The sequence below is a fragment of the Sus scrofa genome, chromosome 10 (genome assembly GCF_000003025.6).
Source record: "Sus scrofa isolate TJ Tabasco breed Duroc chromosome 10, Sscrofa11.1, whole genome shotgun sequence".
Lineage (NCBI taxonomy): Eukaryota > Metazoa > Chordata > Mammalia > Artiodactyla > Suidae > Sus > Sus scrofa.
Window position 1 is genome coordinate 50,444,410 of NC_010452.4, and position 14,166 is coordinate 50,458,575.

General features: G+C 41.2%; 1 protein-coding gene across 2 annotated transcripts in view; it reads left to right on the forward strand.

Moving 5' to 3' along the window:
• The window catches only part of PRTFDC1 (phosphoribosyl transferase domain containing 1), a 92,834-nt gene extending 78,756 nt beyond the window's left edge, over positions 1-14,078 (forward strand). Inside the window, exons 5-9 of one of the 2 annotated variants that reach the window (XM_003130768.5) lie at positions 5,213-5,230; positions 6,753-6,835; positions 7,416-7,462; positions 11,530-11,606; positions 12,827-14,078. In XM_003130768.5, coding sequence (XP_003130816.5) covers positions 5,213-5,230; positions 6,753-6,835; positions 7,416-7,462; positions 11,530-11,606; positions 12,827-12,874 — 273 coding nt within the window. In that variant the 3' untranslated portion in view covers positions 12,875-14,078. The remainder of the gene's footprint in view (positions 1-5,212; positions 5,231-6,752; positions 6,836-7,415; positions 7,463-11,529; positions 11,607-12,826) is intronic. The other variant, XM_013989731.2, reaches the window with a different exon arrangement.

Here is a 14,166-nt window from a genome sequence, read left to right on the forward strand (position 1 = left end):
CACAGGTTAAGTGCAAGATTCCAGGAGACATGCCATCCCCCCACCCCAAATAAGTTTATAATCAGATGCCAGAGTGAAGCATCAGAACCTGCCAAAATTTCCTCCTTGGCTGCCTTAACTGTTTAAATCATTCCTTTTCATTGCTTCTGACTAGGCTGAGGACAATAACGGAAATGCCCACCGACTGATGATTCTGGCAATTTTGTGAATTATCACATACAGTGCAAGGCTGAGCTGCATGCCTTTCTCCGTGGGGTTTATATTCACACTCCCACTCACGTTCAGCATCCACAACCCACTCATCACCCCTCCTGCCACCCCTTTCTTTGGTGTGACCACTGCCGCAAGAATACATTGCGGCAGATTTAACTGTGGTGTGCTGATCGTTTTGCATTTTCAAAGACTAAAGGGAGGAATAACCTATTTAAGAAAACCATTTCTATTGGCATAACTCTTTCCTTTTTTTTCTTCTCTTTCTTCCTTTTTGTTGCCCCCTTTAGGAAACTCAGTGGGACTAGTTTCAATCAGGATCATACACTAGCAAAGAAAGGACTGGATTCCCCATAGAATTTTTGCTTGCAGCCCCCAGGCTGCAGGTTTTACTGGCTTTCTGGGAGGAAATGAGCTAGGTGTGATGAGATGACTAAGACAGTAACTGGCAAACATCTCAGACTCAGTGATGGGAGTTATCAGATTGGAAGTGTTTAAGGAGGCACAGTGTTCTGAAAAAATTCCCAAGGTTGCTCACTCAAAAAACATGGGAATTTTAGAAGATGTCTTAATGCAAAATTAAAAGTAATAGGAGTTCTTGTTGTGGCCCATCGGATTAAGAGCCTGATATAGTGTTCATGTTTGATCCCTGGCCCCACTCAGTGAGTTAAAGATCTGGCATTGCCGCAAGCTGCAGCACAGATGTGGCTCAGATCCACTGTTGCCATGGTGGTGGCATAGGCCTGCAGCTGCAGCTCTAATTAACCCCTAGCCCAGGAACTTCCATATGCTACAGGTGAGACCCTAAAAAGAAAAAAAAATTAAAAGCAATAGACATTAATGATGGCTCAGTCAAGGAGGCATTGCACATCATTAAGCAAAAAAATGGAGGGGATCTGTCAAAAAGTTTCATGAACTAGATGGAGTTCCCTGGTGGTCTAGCAGGTTAAGGATTTAGCGTTGCCACTGCTCTAGCGAGGGTTCCATCCCTGGTATAGGAATTTCTGCTTGCCACGGACATAGGAGGGAAAACAAAAAGGTGTAATGAACTAGAGAAAGAAAGGAGGTGGGAATTGTTGATTTGTTCCAAGACAATTTTTTTGATCATCTACTGCATACCAGTCTCCAGGTTACATGCTGATCCTATAAAGATGAGTTAGTCTTTGTCTCTTAGCTTGTAGAACTAATCTTGGTCCATTAAAGTGTAAAGAAATTAGTTCTCTTAGTTCTGAAAATGCTTCCGAAGTTGGGGGAGTCACTTTCTCCCCACTCAGGCTACTTCTTGTTTTGCGTGGCAGAGCCAATCTTCCAAAAGGACCAAAGTTCCTGCTGTGGCACAGCGGAAACGGAAATGAATCCGACTAGGAACGATGAGGCTTTCGGGTTCAATCCCTGGCCTCGCTAAGGATCTGGTGTTGCCATGAGCTGTGGTGTAGGTCTACAACATGGCTTGGATCTGGCGTTGCTGCGGCTATGGCTTAGGCCAGCAGCTCTAGCTCTGATTCCTAGCCTGGGAACTTCTACATGCTGCGAGTGTGGCCCTGAAAAAGAGCAAGAAAAAAAAGAAGAAGAAGGGTTATTGCAGTATAAGACACTGGAAGATGATATGAAAAACAATTAGAAATTCCAAGAAAAGGAAACAGGTTCTAAAAGGAAATATTATACTACTTGACTTTTTAGTGGGAAAAGTGCAAGAAGATAGAGTCATAACAAGATAACACTGGGGGATGGAGAAAGGAAATGAGGTAGAGTAAAAGAACTAAATTCTCATCTATCATATAGTAGAGGAAATAGATGTGCATAAAATTGTTAATAGAAGTACAGGGGAGGGGAATATTCTAAATTAAAAGAGAATTAAAGATCTAGTGCCTGGTCTTCTATTGGACTAACCAGCTACCACAAAAGCCATTTGAAGGACAGCTAAAGAAATTTAAACATGTGCCAGGTTTATATGATATTAAGAAATCAGGGAGTTACCGTCGTGGCTCAGTGGTTAACTAATCCAACTAGGAACCATGAGGTTGTGGGTTCGATCCCTGGCCTTGCTCAGTGGGTTAAGGATCTGGCGTTGCCATGAGCTGTGGTGTAGGTCGCAGATGTGACTCAGATCCCACGTTGCTGTGGCTGTGGTGTAGGCTGGCAGCTATAGCTCCAATTCGATCCCTAGCCTGGGAACCTCCATATGCCACAGATGTGGCCCTAGAAAAGACAAAAAAAAAAAAAAAAAAAAAAAAAAAGAAGAAGAAGAAATTATTGTCACATACAGAGGTGTGGTAAACGTATGATGGAATTTTATTCAGCCATTTAAAAAAAGCAAGGAAATCCAGCCATTTTCAACAACATGGATGGACCTTGAAGGCATTATGCTAAGTGAAATAAGTCAGAGAAAAACAAATCCTGTATGCTCTCATCTATAAGTGGAATCTAAAAACAAAACCAAACTCATAAAAGAAGATATCAAATGTGTGGTTACCAGAGGCAGGGAGTGGGAGGCTGGGGAATGAGAGGAAGCTGGTCAAAATATACAAACTTCCAGTTATAAGACAAATAAGTACTAAGGATGTAATATACAACACGATAAATACAGTTAACGCTCCTGAGTGACATATATATATGTATGAGTTATTAAAAGAGTAAATCCTCAGAGTTCTCATCACAAGGAAAATTTTTTTCTTTTAATCATATCGACATGAGGTAGTGAACGCTGACTAAACTTATTACAGTATTACAGTAATAATTTCACAGTATATCTAAGTTAAACCATCATGCAGTACATCTTTAACACAGTGGTGTATGTCAATCATATGTCAGTAAAACTGGAAAAGTAAAAAAAAAATAAATGGTTGCCAGTTTTGTTCGATGCACTAATTTTGGCTATGCGTAATATAAAACATCATGATAACTTAGCATAAAGTATATAAGCATTTTAAAATACTTTTTAACAGAAACATCAACATCTAGAAAATCTTCAGACTTTTCTATTAGATTATAAACATGTTTGCATTACCTTGGCTTTAAAAATGTGTTTCATTAATTTTGACATTATACCTCTAGCTTTGTACATAGCCAAATTCCACTTCCCAGCCCCCACTGTATCTTGTAGTTGAAGTTCATCTTTTCAAGGCTGGCTCTCATTTTGCAAGGTTCTGAACTTTCAAAAAACAGATGTAACTCTGTCCAGTGCCCTTTATTTAATTAGGCAGGCATGCAGACTAACAGTTTCAAAAGGTTTCTCATTATAAGAGTGAAACAAAAAAGAGATTGTGAAGTAGGACATTAAATTAACCAAGTATTCCCTCCTAGTATTCTGGTTGGTTGATAGGCATGGTTAGTAAGCCTCAATCGAACTAGAAATGCACATCCTAACTCGCTGTGGTGGGTTGATGGTTCGGAATGTAGCAAACGTGTTCGGAGGACCAAGGGGACCTCTCTGTCAGTGGGGCCCACAGGAGATACCGTAGGCATAACCTATTTTAAAAACAGACACAGTAGGGACTTCCCTTCATGGCTCAGCGGTTAATAAACCCAACGAGGATCCATGAGGATGTAGGTTTGATCCCTGGCCTCTCTCAGTGGGTTAAGGATCCAATGTTGCTGTGGCTGTGGTGTAGGCCAGTGACTGTAGCTCCAATTCGAGCCCTAGCCTGGGAACTGCCATATGCCGAAGTGTGGCTCTTAAAAAAAAAAAAAAAAAGACAATAATCATTTATTTTAATGATAGAATTAAGATTCTTTGATGGAGTTAATGAATAAAAATGCTGTACCTATAAGGAAGAATGTTTCCAGAAGATGTTTCCACCTAAGAATGCATTTGACACATAAGGTAGAATGCTACAAATTTAACAGTTTTGGTGGGTTGGTTAACGTTTTCATTGCTTAAATCTCTTTTACATTAGACATAAGTAAGAAACCCAAGGTGTAAGGTTTGATAGAATTTTTAAAGTATTACATGAATCATAGGGATAAATGAAAAGGTAGCTAAAAGAAAGACACTATTGGAGCTCTCTTGTGGCGCAGCAAGTTAAAGATCCGGCGTCGTCACTGCAGCAACTCAGGTCACTTCTGTGGCATGGCTTCGATCCCTGGCCTGTCAATTTCTGCGTGCCGTGGGCAAGGCCAAAAAAAAAGGGGGGGGAAGACACCATTGCATGAAGGAGAATATCCAGAGCATCTTTTTAATGGGAATGACATATTAACATAGTGATATTATAATATGATGGGGTGGTATTGACCTGTAACTACTAATCCATTTAATTGATTGACTTGAGGTCATGAATAAGTGTAATTATTGAGCGTCTGTTTGTACTAGGGACTGAGAATAGGATCGTAAGGGAGAAAAACATGATTCCCACCCACATGGAGTTTCTAGTCTAGAGGGGAAGATAGGTATCACTCAAGAAGTTACAATGAAACATAGTCAGCGTTCCTGGGGGGAAAGTGGAGGGAAACCTTGAAAGCACAGGGCAAGGGATATGACCAGGTCACTAAAAATATAAAGCAGGCACCCTCCCTTCCTCCGGGTTGAAAATCCAAGAGTAAGTAGAGAATCTCTGACGACTGTGGTGGCTACACTGGAATAGGGCTGTCCCAGCTGACTACAGGATCCTTGCACAGAGTGCTGTTTCTGTTAGTGATGCTGTCAGGTTGTTTATTTGGTGGACTCTTAGTGCGCTTTGTGTCCCAGAGAATGCTGGGTCGGGAGACGGAAGGATTGCGGTCAGATGACTTTATAGATTGCTCTTCAGACAGGTAGAGGGTCTAAAGTAAGCCTGCCCCTAACCTGAACGTACACACCCATATTGCAGCACTAAGTAATTCTAGAAAGACTGTCAAAGTGAATCTGGAAGTCCAAGAATTATCTCCAAGCACTGGGGTGAAATGGATGGCGGACGACCAGCTAAGCTAATTGTGAAATTCTAACTGTAGGCAAAAATGTGTGTTTATCTTAAGAGCCAGGGTTTGCATCATATTCTGAATAATTGTTTGTTTGTTTTAATTTCAGAATGTCCTCATTGTTGAGGTAAGCTTTCTTTCTCCATATCTGGAAATTGAAAAAAATCTAACAGTGAGTTTTGAAGTATAGAACTTATTGTCAAATTGGCTGAGGATTTGATTTACGGAATTCCCACTATGTGCAGGGCTCCACGTTTATACAAGAGGGGTCCACTAGAATGCGGCTTGGAATAACTTAATATGAAAGCTGTGTAATAACAGTCACATGGTACTTTATCCTGTTTTATATCAAATGCCGCACATGTCTCTTGGTTCTTATACCTTTCTGCGAATCAGGCATTTTTACAAAAGAGGAAACAAGCCCATCGAACCAGATTTTTTAAGTAGTAAAACCAAAGTTAGAACTCTCTTTACCCTCATTAATTCAGTGTTCTTGCCAATGACCTCTAATGACCTGGAACATCCCTTCAACATCCAAATCATAACTAGAATCCATTTTCAAATGGTTATCCATGGAGTTCCCTGGTGACCTAAGGATCTGGCATTGTCACTGCTGTGGCTCCATTCACTGCTGTGGTGCAGGTTCGATGCCTAGCCCAGGAACTTCCACATGCTACAGGCATAACCAGAAAAAAAAGAAAAAGGAAAATAAAAGTCTGTTCCTGTTTAAAAATAAAATAAAATGGTGATCCAGGGGAAAGCTGTAATTTAACTTTATTTGGTTTTCTGTTTTAAAAAATAAAAAGAAGACAAAGGAAAGAGAAAGAAGGGGTCCTGTGGCACAGCACGCCTGTCTTATCAGCTGGCAGAAATTCAGGGGAGCCGTTTTCCAGTTTTGTTACAGTTGCCTGTGTGGGCCATATGCACCTGCAGTGCTTCTGGCTCAGACAGAACAGGGGAAGGAGACCCTCTAGCCAGATGAATTGCCCAACCCAGGCTAAATTCAGACCTGTTGTTTTGGTAATCAGATCCTGGCAGCTGATTTCTGTCCTAAGGACAATGCATTTCGGCCGCCCATTCTGCCCTAATTGTGCAGCAGCTCATCAGTGGGGATGAGCGTCAGCTCTCGGCAGCCCCGCACCCTCAGAACTCACAGGCTGTCAGCAGCTGCTGTCCAGACACATCTCACTTCCCAGCCGTGGAGCCCCTATTAAGTGGGGAGGGCAAGGGGAGGCGTTTATCCATTCAGCGTATTCAGATGTACATCCCATGTCCATGAAAATTCATGGGTCCTGTGTCATGTTACATAACCTCGGGGCCAAATTCAGTCCTTGAATGTGCATGCACAAGCCCAAATGCACTCGATGAAGAGCCCCACATGCTCTCCAAAGGCTGCAATTAGCCTTTCCACACAGCTCAAGGATTCCGGGGGAAGGAGTCACCACAGTCTTTCCCCAAACCGAGCTTCCAGAAGGAAGCACCTGTCTAAAAATTAGAACCAGCTCTGCCTCTTACTTTGACTCCAATTTGACAGCAATTCTAATGATGATGCATTATTAATAAGGGCTAGAATCATCTGTCTGGATGAAAAGCCTTTTCACGCAGCCCACATGCACTAAGAGTTGAATTTGTCTGTCCTCTTTGCAAAGGATGTTGTTGGAACCGGGAGGACCATGAAAGCGTTGCTCAGTAGCATAGAGAAATACAAGCCCAACATGATTAAGGTGGCCAGGTGAGTAAGACATTCACGTCGTCCTTGTTTCTGTCTTTCCAAACCAGCTCAGGAGGGATGCTCTTTTCAAAGAGGGCAGTTGATTCCAAACCAGTGACCCTTTGCCCGGGAATGTTATGATTCGACCACACTGAACAAACAGCCCTTTTGACGGCTAGGCTGAGAGAGAGGAAAAGGGAAGAGGACATGCTTTGCTGTGCGGGTGAGCCCCGCTTTCCTAGCCTCCATTAGCTGTTTCCAGGAGCAGCTGGCTGAGCCCCAGGGCCAGTGCCATCTCCCTCTTCCTTTTACCCAGGATCTCCCTGATGGGGGGCCGCACGAGGGAATTTGAGGGCTGTGCTGATGCCCTCATGCCACATGCTCGAGGGAAAGATGCATCTTTCAAATGTATATTCTAATGCTGTTCAATTCTTTTTTAGATTTTGAGAATGATTGAATGTGTTAACTTCACCATACAACTATATCCTACTGTCATTATTTTTCAATGTAAAGAAAAAAAATTAATGATGTTGAATTCTATTTGCAGTTCACAAACATTTTATCCGGATCACTAAAGCTTTTTTTTTTCCCCTAATGATAGTTTGTTGGTGAAGAGAACACCTAGAAGTGATGGCTTTAGACCTGACTGTAAGTGCATTTTGGTTTTGTTGTTGTTGGGGGGAGTTGGGTTTTTTTTGTTTGGTTGGTTGGTTTTTGGTTTTTGTCAATTGGTTGCTGGCGGGTGGTATTGTTTTGTGTTTAAGAATTTTTGGTTTCCTAGTTGGTCAAACTCCGTGCAAAACGGAAGCTATAAAGATTTGATGGTCCCATAAATGCTCCAGCAATGGAACCCTCTACAGCCAGGCATTTTCATTTTCAAATTTGCATCTTTGGAGTTCCCTGGAAGCTGAGAGGTTAAGAGTATGGCACTGCCACTGCTGTGGTTCAGGTTACTGTTGTGGCATGGGTCCGATCCCTGGCCTGGGAACTTCCACATGCCATGAGTGCGGCCAAATAATAATAATAATAATGGCATCTTTCCCAGGAACTCTGCTGTGTATATTGGATGTTTTTATTTTTAGGTTTTCCATAGCACCGTCATTCCAAAGAACTCAGCTAAATCAGCTTCAGGGGAATAGGGGGAGACTTGACTCCCCCTGGACCCTCTCATGCACAGGATTCCTGTCTTGGCCTCTGTGCCCACCAGTTGGACACAGAGAGACACTGTGGAGGTTGAGAGGGATTCTCCTACTACCTCCAGGACTGAGAGCAGACCACGCACAGTGCTGAGCTTCAGCAAGCCTGAATTTCAGCGCCCAGAAGGGGAACTCCCAGGCGCCTCTGCACCACCTCCAAACAGAAGTTCAGTAACACAGAGAATTAGCAGAGCAAGTATCTCTAGGTCCCATCTTCACACTTGAGTTCAGGCGTGTGTTCTAAAGGACTTTCCTTATCTCAGGCATTTTCCTACCTCCTCCCCATGATATGAATAGCTCGAATGCCAGAAAGAATAAATAAGCTGCTCGATTATTTATTGTTCTAACACTAGAGGCGATTTTTTTTTCCAGCTTGTATAGGCAAACTTCAGCTTGATTTTTTTTTTTTTTTTTTTTTTGTGACTTACATTTGCACAAAAGCCTTTGGGATAATTTGGCTACAGTTCTCATCAGCAAGCTGAACAAACATTAGAATGAGAAGCATGCTATGGATGGGTCGTGTGCCATTGACATTAGAACCAGTGATTCTTTCTTCTAAAAACAAGTTTCATTCCTAGGTGGGATGTATTAAATCTAGACTGTGTCAGGTCTGGCCAAATAGACCCAATTGCATGTTCCTGTCCAATTACTGGCTTGGGGAATATAATCTGGATATAGTTAGGTTGGACAAGTTTGAAAAACAGAAACCTTCTAAGGAAATCATGTAAAATTTCCTACAGTACGTAAGATACTATAGAGATAAGATTTCAAATCAAGTTGAAAGACATCACTTCAGACATACCCCACTAGTTACAAATTTCTTGTGTCATAGCAACAGCGTAAATAAAATAATAGCAGCTAACCCCAGTAAGAGAATTAAAAAATTTTTTAACTGACATATACTTTCTTTGCAATGTCATGTTAGTTTTAGGTATACAGTGCAGTGGTTCAGTTTTATATATAAATGTATTTTCTTTTTCAGATTATTTTCTTTTATAGGTTATTACAAAATATTGGGTATAGTTCCCTGTGCTATACAATTTGTCCTTGTTGGTTATCTATTTTATATACAGTGGTATGTATATGTTAATCCCAACCTCCTAATTTACCCCCCCTTCCCTATGGTAACCCTAAGCTTGTTCTCTATGTCTGTGATCTCTTTATTGTTTTGAGTTACCACATGACCCAGCAATCCCACTCTTGGCCCTATATCTGGAGAAAATTATAATTTGAAAAGATATGTGCACCCCTATGTTCATAGCAGCACTATTCACAATAACCAAGACATGGAGGCACCCTAAATGTCCATCAACAGAGGAATGGATAAAAGGATGTGTGTATATATGAACACATATACACACAGTGGAATATTACTCAGCCACCAAAAAATGAAATGCTACTTGCAACAACATGGACGGAATTAGAAATTATCATACTAAGTGAAGCCCAAGCCAGACAAAGACAAATAGCATATGACATCATTTATATGTGGGATCTAAAAAAAAAAAAGTACAAATGAACTTACAGGAGTTCCCATCGTGGTGCAGCGGAAACGAATCCAACTAGGAACCATGAGGTTTTGGGTTCAATCCCTGGCCTCGCTCAGGGGATTAAGGATCTGGTGTTACTGTGAGCTGCGGTGTAGGTCGAAGATGTGGCTCAGATCTGGCGTGGCTGTGTCTGTGGTGTAGGCTAGCAGATACAGCTCCGATTGGACCCCTAGCCTCGAAACCTCCATGTGCCAAGGGTGTGGCCCTAAAAAGGAAAAAAACAACAACAGAGACTCACAAACATAGAGATTATGATGTACTTGACTCTGTTCTAAAAGCTACACGGAGATTAACACATTTAATCCTCACAACATTCCTCTAAAGTAGGTGCTGTGTGGTGCCTGTTTTAAAGATGAGGATGTTGAACCCAATCAGGTTAAAGAGTTTGCCAAGCGTAGCGTCAGCTCATAACCCTGGCAGTCCGGTTACAATCACGGCTCTTATTCTTATGCTACATCTATAAGGAATATCTGCAATTACGAATATAAATGTAGAAACTGCACCTGTTTACCAGCTAGAGATCAGTCACAGTAGTTCCTGACTATTCTGTCCTACTGCTCCATTGTCCTTTTATGCCATGACAGCTCTGAAGGTTTTACCTTCTGAGCTTTTCCCAGTCTGAGTTGTCAAGCCTGTAGTAGGGATTGCATTGCATTGGAAAGTCATTGTTATCCTTCCAACCAGGGTGTCCTGGGATTTGCTGATATTCTTTTAGCTTGCTCAGAATCTCTGTTTTGTCTTTTTTCCTGGATTTCTGAGGCTTTGTACTTTTTGGTCTTTTCTCATAATTGACTTTTCCCTTTATGCTCAATGACGCCTTTCATATGCTCTGACATCTTTTTTTCTGTTCTGCTTCTCCTCTTTGATTATTTTTCTCAAGAAACTTGGAATCTAGAGGGATCAAATGGGCTTCCTAACAGTGACCCATAATTCAATCCTTAGAAAAATAAATCCCACCCCTCTAACACTTTCTGCAAGTAGGAACCAGTTGGTTTCATCCTGGGTCAGAAGGATCAAAGTGGTGGCGAAGAATCACCATGGAGATAACTTACTCTGGGCTGTAAATCTACTGACTCTGCCAAAGTACCATTTCATAAAAGTAAACAAGTCCACCTCTCATCCGTAATACTGTAATAAACAAACATAAGATTCCCTAGAACTGGGAAAAATTTGAAAAGTCACTGGGCTATAGGCATATTTATTCAGTTTCAAGACCTGAAGAAGAAGAGCTATTGTATGTTCCTTAAGAATCCTTTTCAATAAAAATCATCTTCCTTTCAATATATCCATCCTTAGCTTAACCTAAGTACTTCGTACTGCATTTCAGTCCATTTACGCTCATTCTGTCCTCAGTGGAGACAGAGAGCCAATTAACATCATCTGCATTGTGGACTCGAAGACGAGCATTAGAATAACCCTTAGCATTGTTTTCCTCGAGGTGAACAGTGCCATTTCCTTTCATCTTGTCTCCCAGTTTTTGCTTTCCAGCCCTTTATCCAACCAAGGACACTGAGCACAACGGGAGGACAGCTTCCTAGTGCAACAGCCTGTGCCTCTCTTCACATATTACAGTATCAGAATACCTTCTGTTTGAACTGCACTTCATGCTTTGCAAAGTGTTTCCTTTGGCATGATATCATTGGATACTGCTTGCTTTGGAACAACAAGGCTACATGCCTGACTCATGCATACTTCTTGTTATCCACTGGGCTGCCTGAGCCCTTTTTCAGCTCTCTAAAAGAGGAGGACAGTCGTCTTTCACTGTATGTTTGCTTGTTTGTCCTGCCTCCCTGAGTAGTCACTCCAGTTCAGGTCTTATTGGGCTCATCGTATGCATTGCTGATCACTTTTTCCACTTATTTCTGCCTAACGGAAGGTCCTCACAGGTTAAATGCCAGCAATAACATATCGTAGGCTTTATACTTATTTAAATTGTGTTCCTTTTTTTTCCCTCTCTCTCCCTGCTCAGATGCTGGATTTGAGATTCCAAACTTATTTGTTGTGGGTTATGCCTTAGATTACAATGAATACTTCAGAGATCTGAATGTAAGTCTTGCATGCAAATCCCTAGCCCCCTTTTTACAAGAACTTAAGAGTGGTATCAGTTTAACACATTTTTGAAATAGTTGTAATGATGGCTGCCGTTTATGGTGTATCTTCTGTGTCAGGAACATTCTAGGCACTTGGCATTCATAATCCCAGTGAATCCCAGTGAATCCCCAAGGTAGGTGTAGCATGGTGGAAGCAGTTATGATTATCTCTCTTTTGTACTCAGGAAATAAGGACGTTTAAAGCAGAACCATAGCTTGTTAGTGACTTTTTTCTCCACAGTCATCGACTGTGTCTCCACCCCACTAGAATAATAGTTGATATTCTATAAACTACTTTGTGTCAGTGCTTGAAATTTAGAAGATATCAATTACAGCAGCATGTGGCTCATGACTATTCCCCACTTTTGGAGAAATGATTTTAAACACGTAGACGTGGGCCCCCGGGTGTGTGACCCTGGCTGCTGATGAAGGACCCAGAGGTAGACGTCTTACCCAAAGTGCATGGACCCAGCAGTCTCTCCCTCTCTCCCCTAGAAATTAGACACAAACGAAAAGCCGCAGAGACCAAGGGATTTGGGCGTTAAGCCATGGGCTGAGGTCTGGAGCGCCCCCCAACCCCGTTCCTGCTTTCCAGTTGCTTCATTACTCTGCTCTTCCTCTGCCTCTGTGAGCTCTTCCAGTCTCTTACCAACAACACCCCACTTCCTTTGCTGACAGTAACCTGACACCATTTCTGTTGCTTGCCATCAGAATATTTCTGACACGTTTCTTCCTACCCAAAAGGGCTCAGAGGAGAGTCAGCACTGTGATTACCGTGGCTGGTGGTCCACTCATTGCAGGAGTTGTAATTTCACTGGTAGGAGACGTATGTCTCCGTCACTGCTAACTGTAATCTCCCACCCTCAGCATTTCTGGTTGTTACAGACCTACAGAGTCAGATTCAGAAAAGAGCTCAAAACCAAAACAGAGAGGAAATCTTTGCCAAGCATTTTAACGGGTCTCTTGAGATTTTACATATATGTGCATGTATACCTATATTGCATGTGTATGTATATGCATATACATATAGGTATGTATACACACATATAGATACGTATGTATTTAAATGAACAATAGTCAAGTACAAGATAACATTCTGTTCTCTTACTGCATCCCATTTTCTGCACCTCATATTGTGTTAAGAAATTGATGCATTTAAATCCTTTATTGTTTCAGCACATATGTGTGATCAATGAACACGGCAAAGAAAAGTATCGAGTCTAAAGAAGTAAATTTTCGCCATCGAATCGGCAGATAACATTCCTACTTAACGACTACACTCAGGAAGCCAGCATGTAAAGTTTGTCTCCCAGGCATCTTCACTCAGCAGGATTTAAAAGAACAAAAAAATTTAATGAGCAGGCTTTATTTTCTGAGATTATAACTATAACGTAAAGAGTCCCAAAGGTTCTTCAGGAAAAGAAAGCAATGCTTTTATTTGCCTTGTTTCAAATTAAACACTCCACCTTGTGACTCATAAGTTCCATCTACCTTCACACCCCTGAGATATACTTTCTTTTGTTTTGATAAAGTCATTATGGGTGATTACTATACCCCCACCTACTAACTCAAATAGTTTTCACTTAACTATTTTTTTTAAATACTCTACTTTACAATCTTAAAACCTAGAAGCCTTTTATGTGAACCTCTGAGCCCATACGCTAGAAATGCAACTAGATTCCCACACTAGTAAAGGAGGGAAAGGACAATTTAATATAAATTTCTGTTTGCGCACTTCTGACAGGCCGTTATTATCTGCTTTGACAAAGCCTCTCTGAACAGCCGCATACAGTGAATCTTAATGATGTTATGAAATAGGCCTTTGCCAGTGCTCTTGATCGGAGCTTCCGGTACGTGATAAGGGTATGTCATGTATGCATGGATGTGTTTAATACTCTGAATTTTAATTAGAAAAAATACAATGGCAGAAAGCTCTGGTTTCTAAGGGGCATCCTTTAACTCATGTGGGACATGAGCAGAATTGTGGGGCGGGGAGAAGTGTTTTCAATGCTCAAAACTAAGCACGTATAAATTTTTCCTGTGTTTCCATCAGAGGGCAGGACATTTTTCTGTATTATCCTAAACATGAGCACAGAGGTTGAATCATTTCTTTAAAGTGGCCTTGTAAGACTTGATCCCACAATCCAAGGCACCGTAGAAGACTTGGATACTTAAAGTTTTTTCTGAGTAACATTTTTTTCTCCATTTCCACTGTTTCATGAGATGTTTTCTAATTTATGGGGATTTTAATTGAAAATAAACTTGAGTGCCAATGGAGCCGGGTTTTTTTTCTCACTTCCTAAAAGGAGCAAATGCAAAGTAAATAACTAAGCAGACTTTGTTTGGTTCTGAACCGTATGTGGTATATTGTTATCAAGTTCCAGCTTCCTTTAAACTAATAAAGAATAAGAACACTTGTTACGTTTCATAACTGCTTACTGTTTTTCTTCCGCCGTCATATTTTTTATATACTTTCCGCCATTAAAATGTGTGTGAGCCAGTAGCTTAAATATACT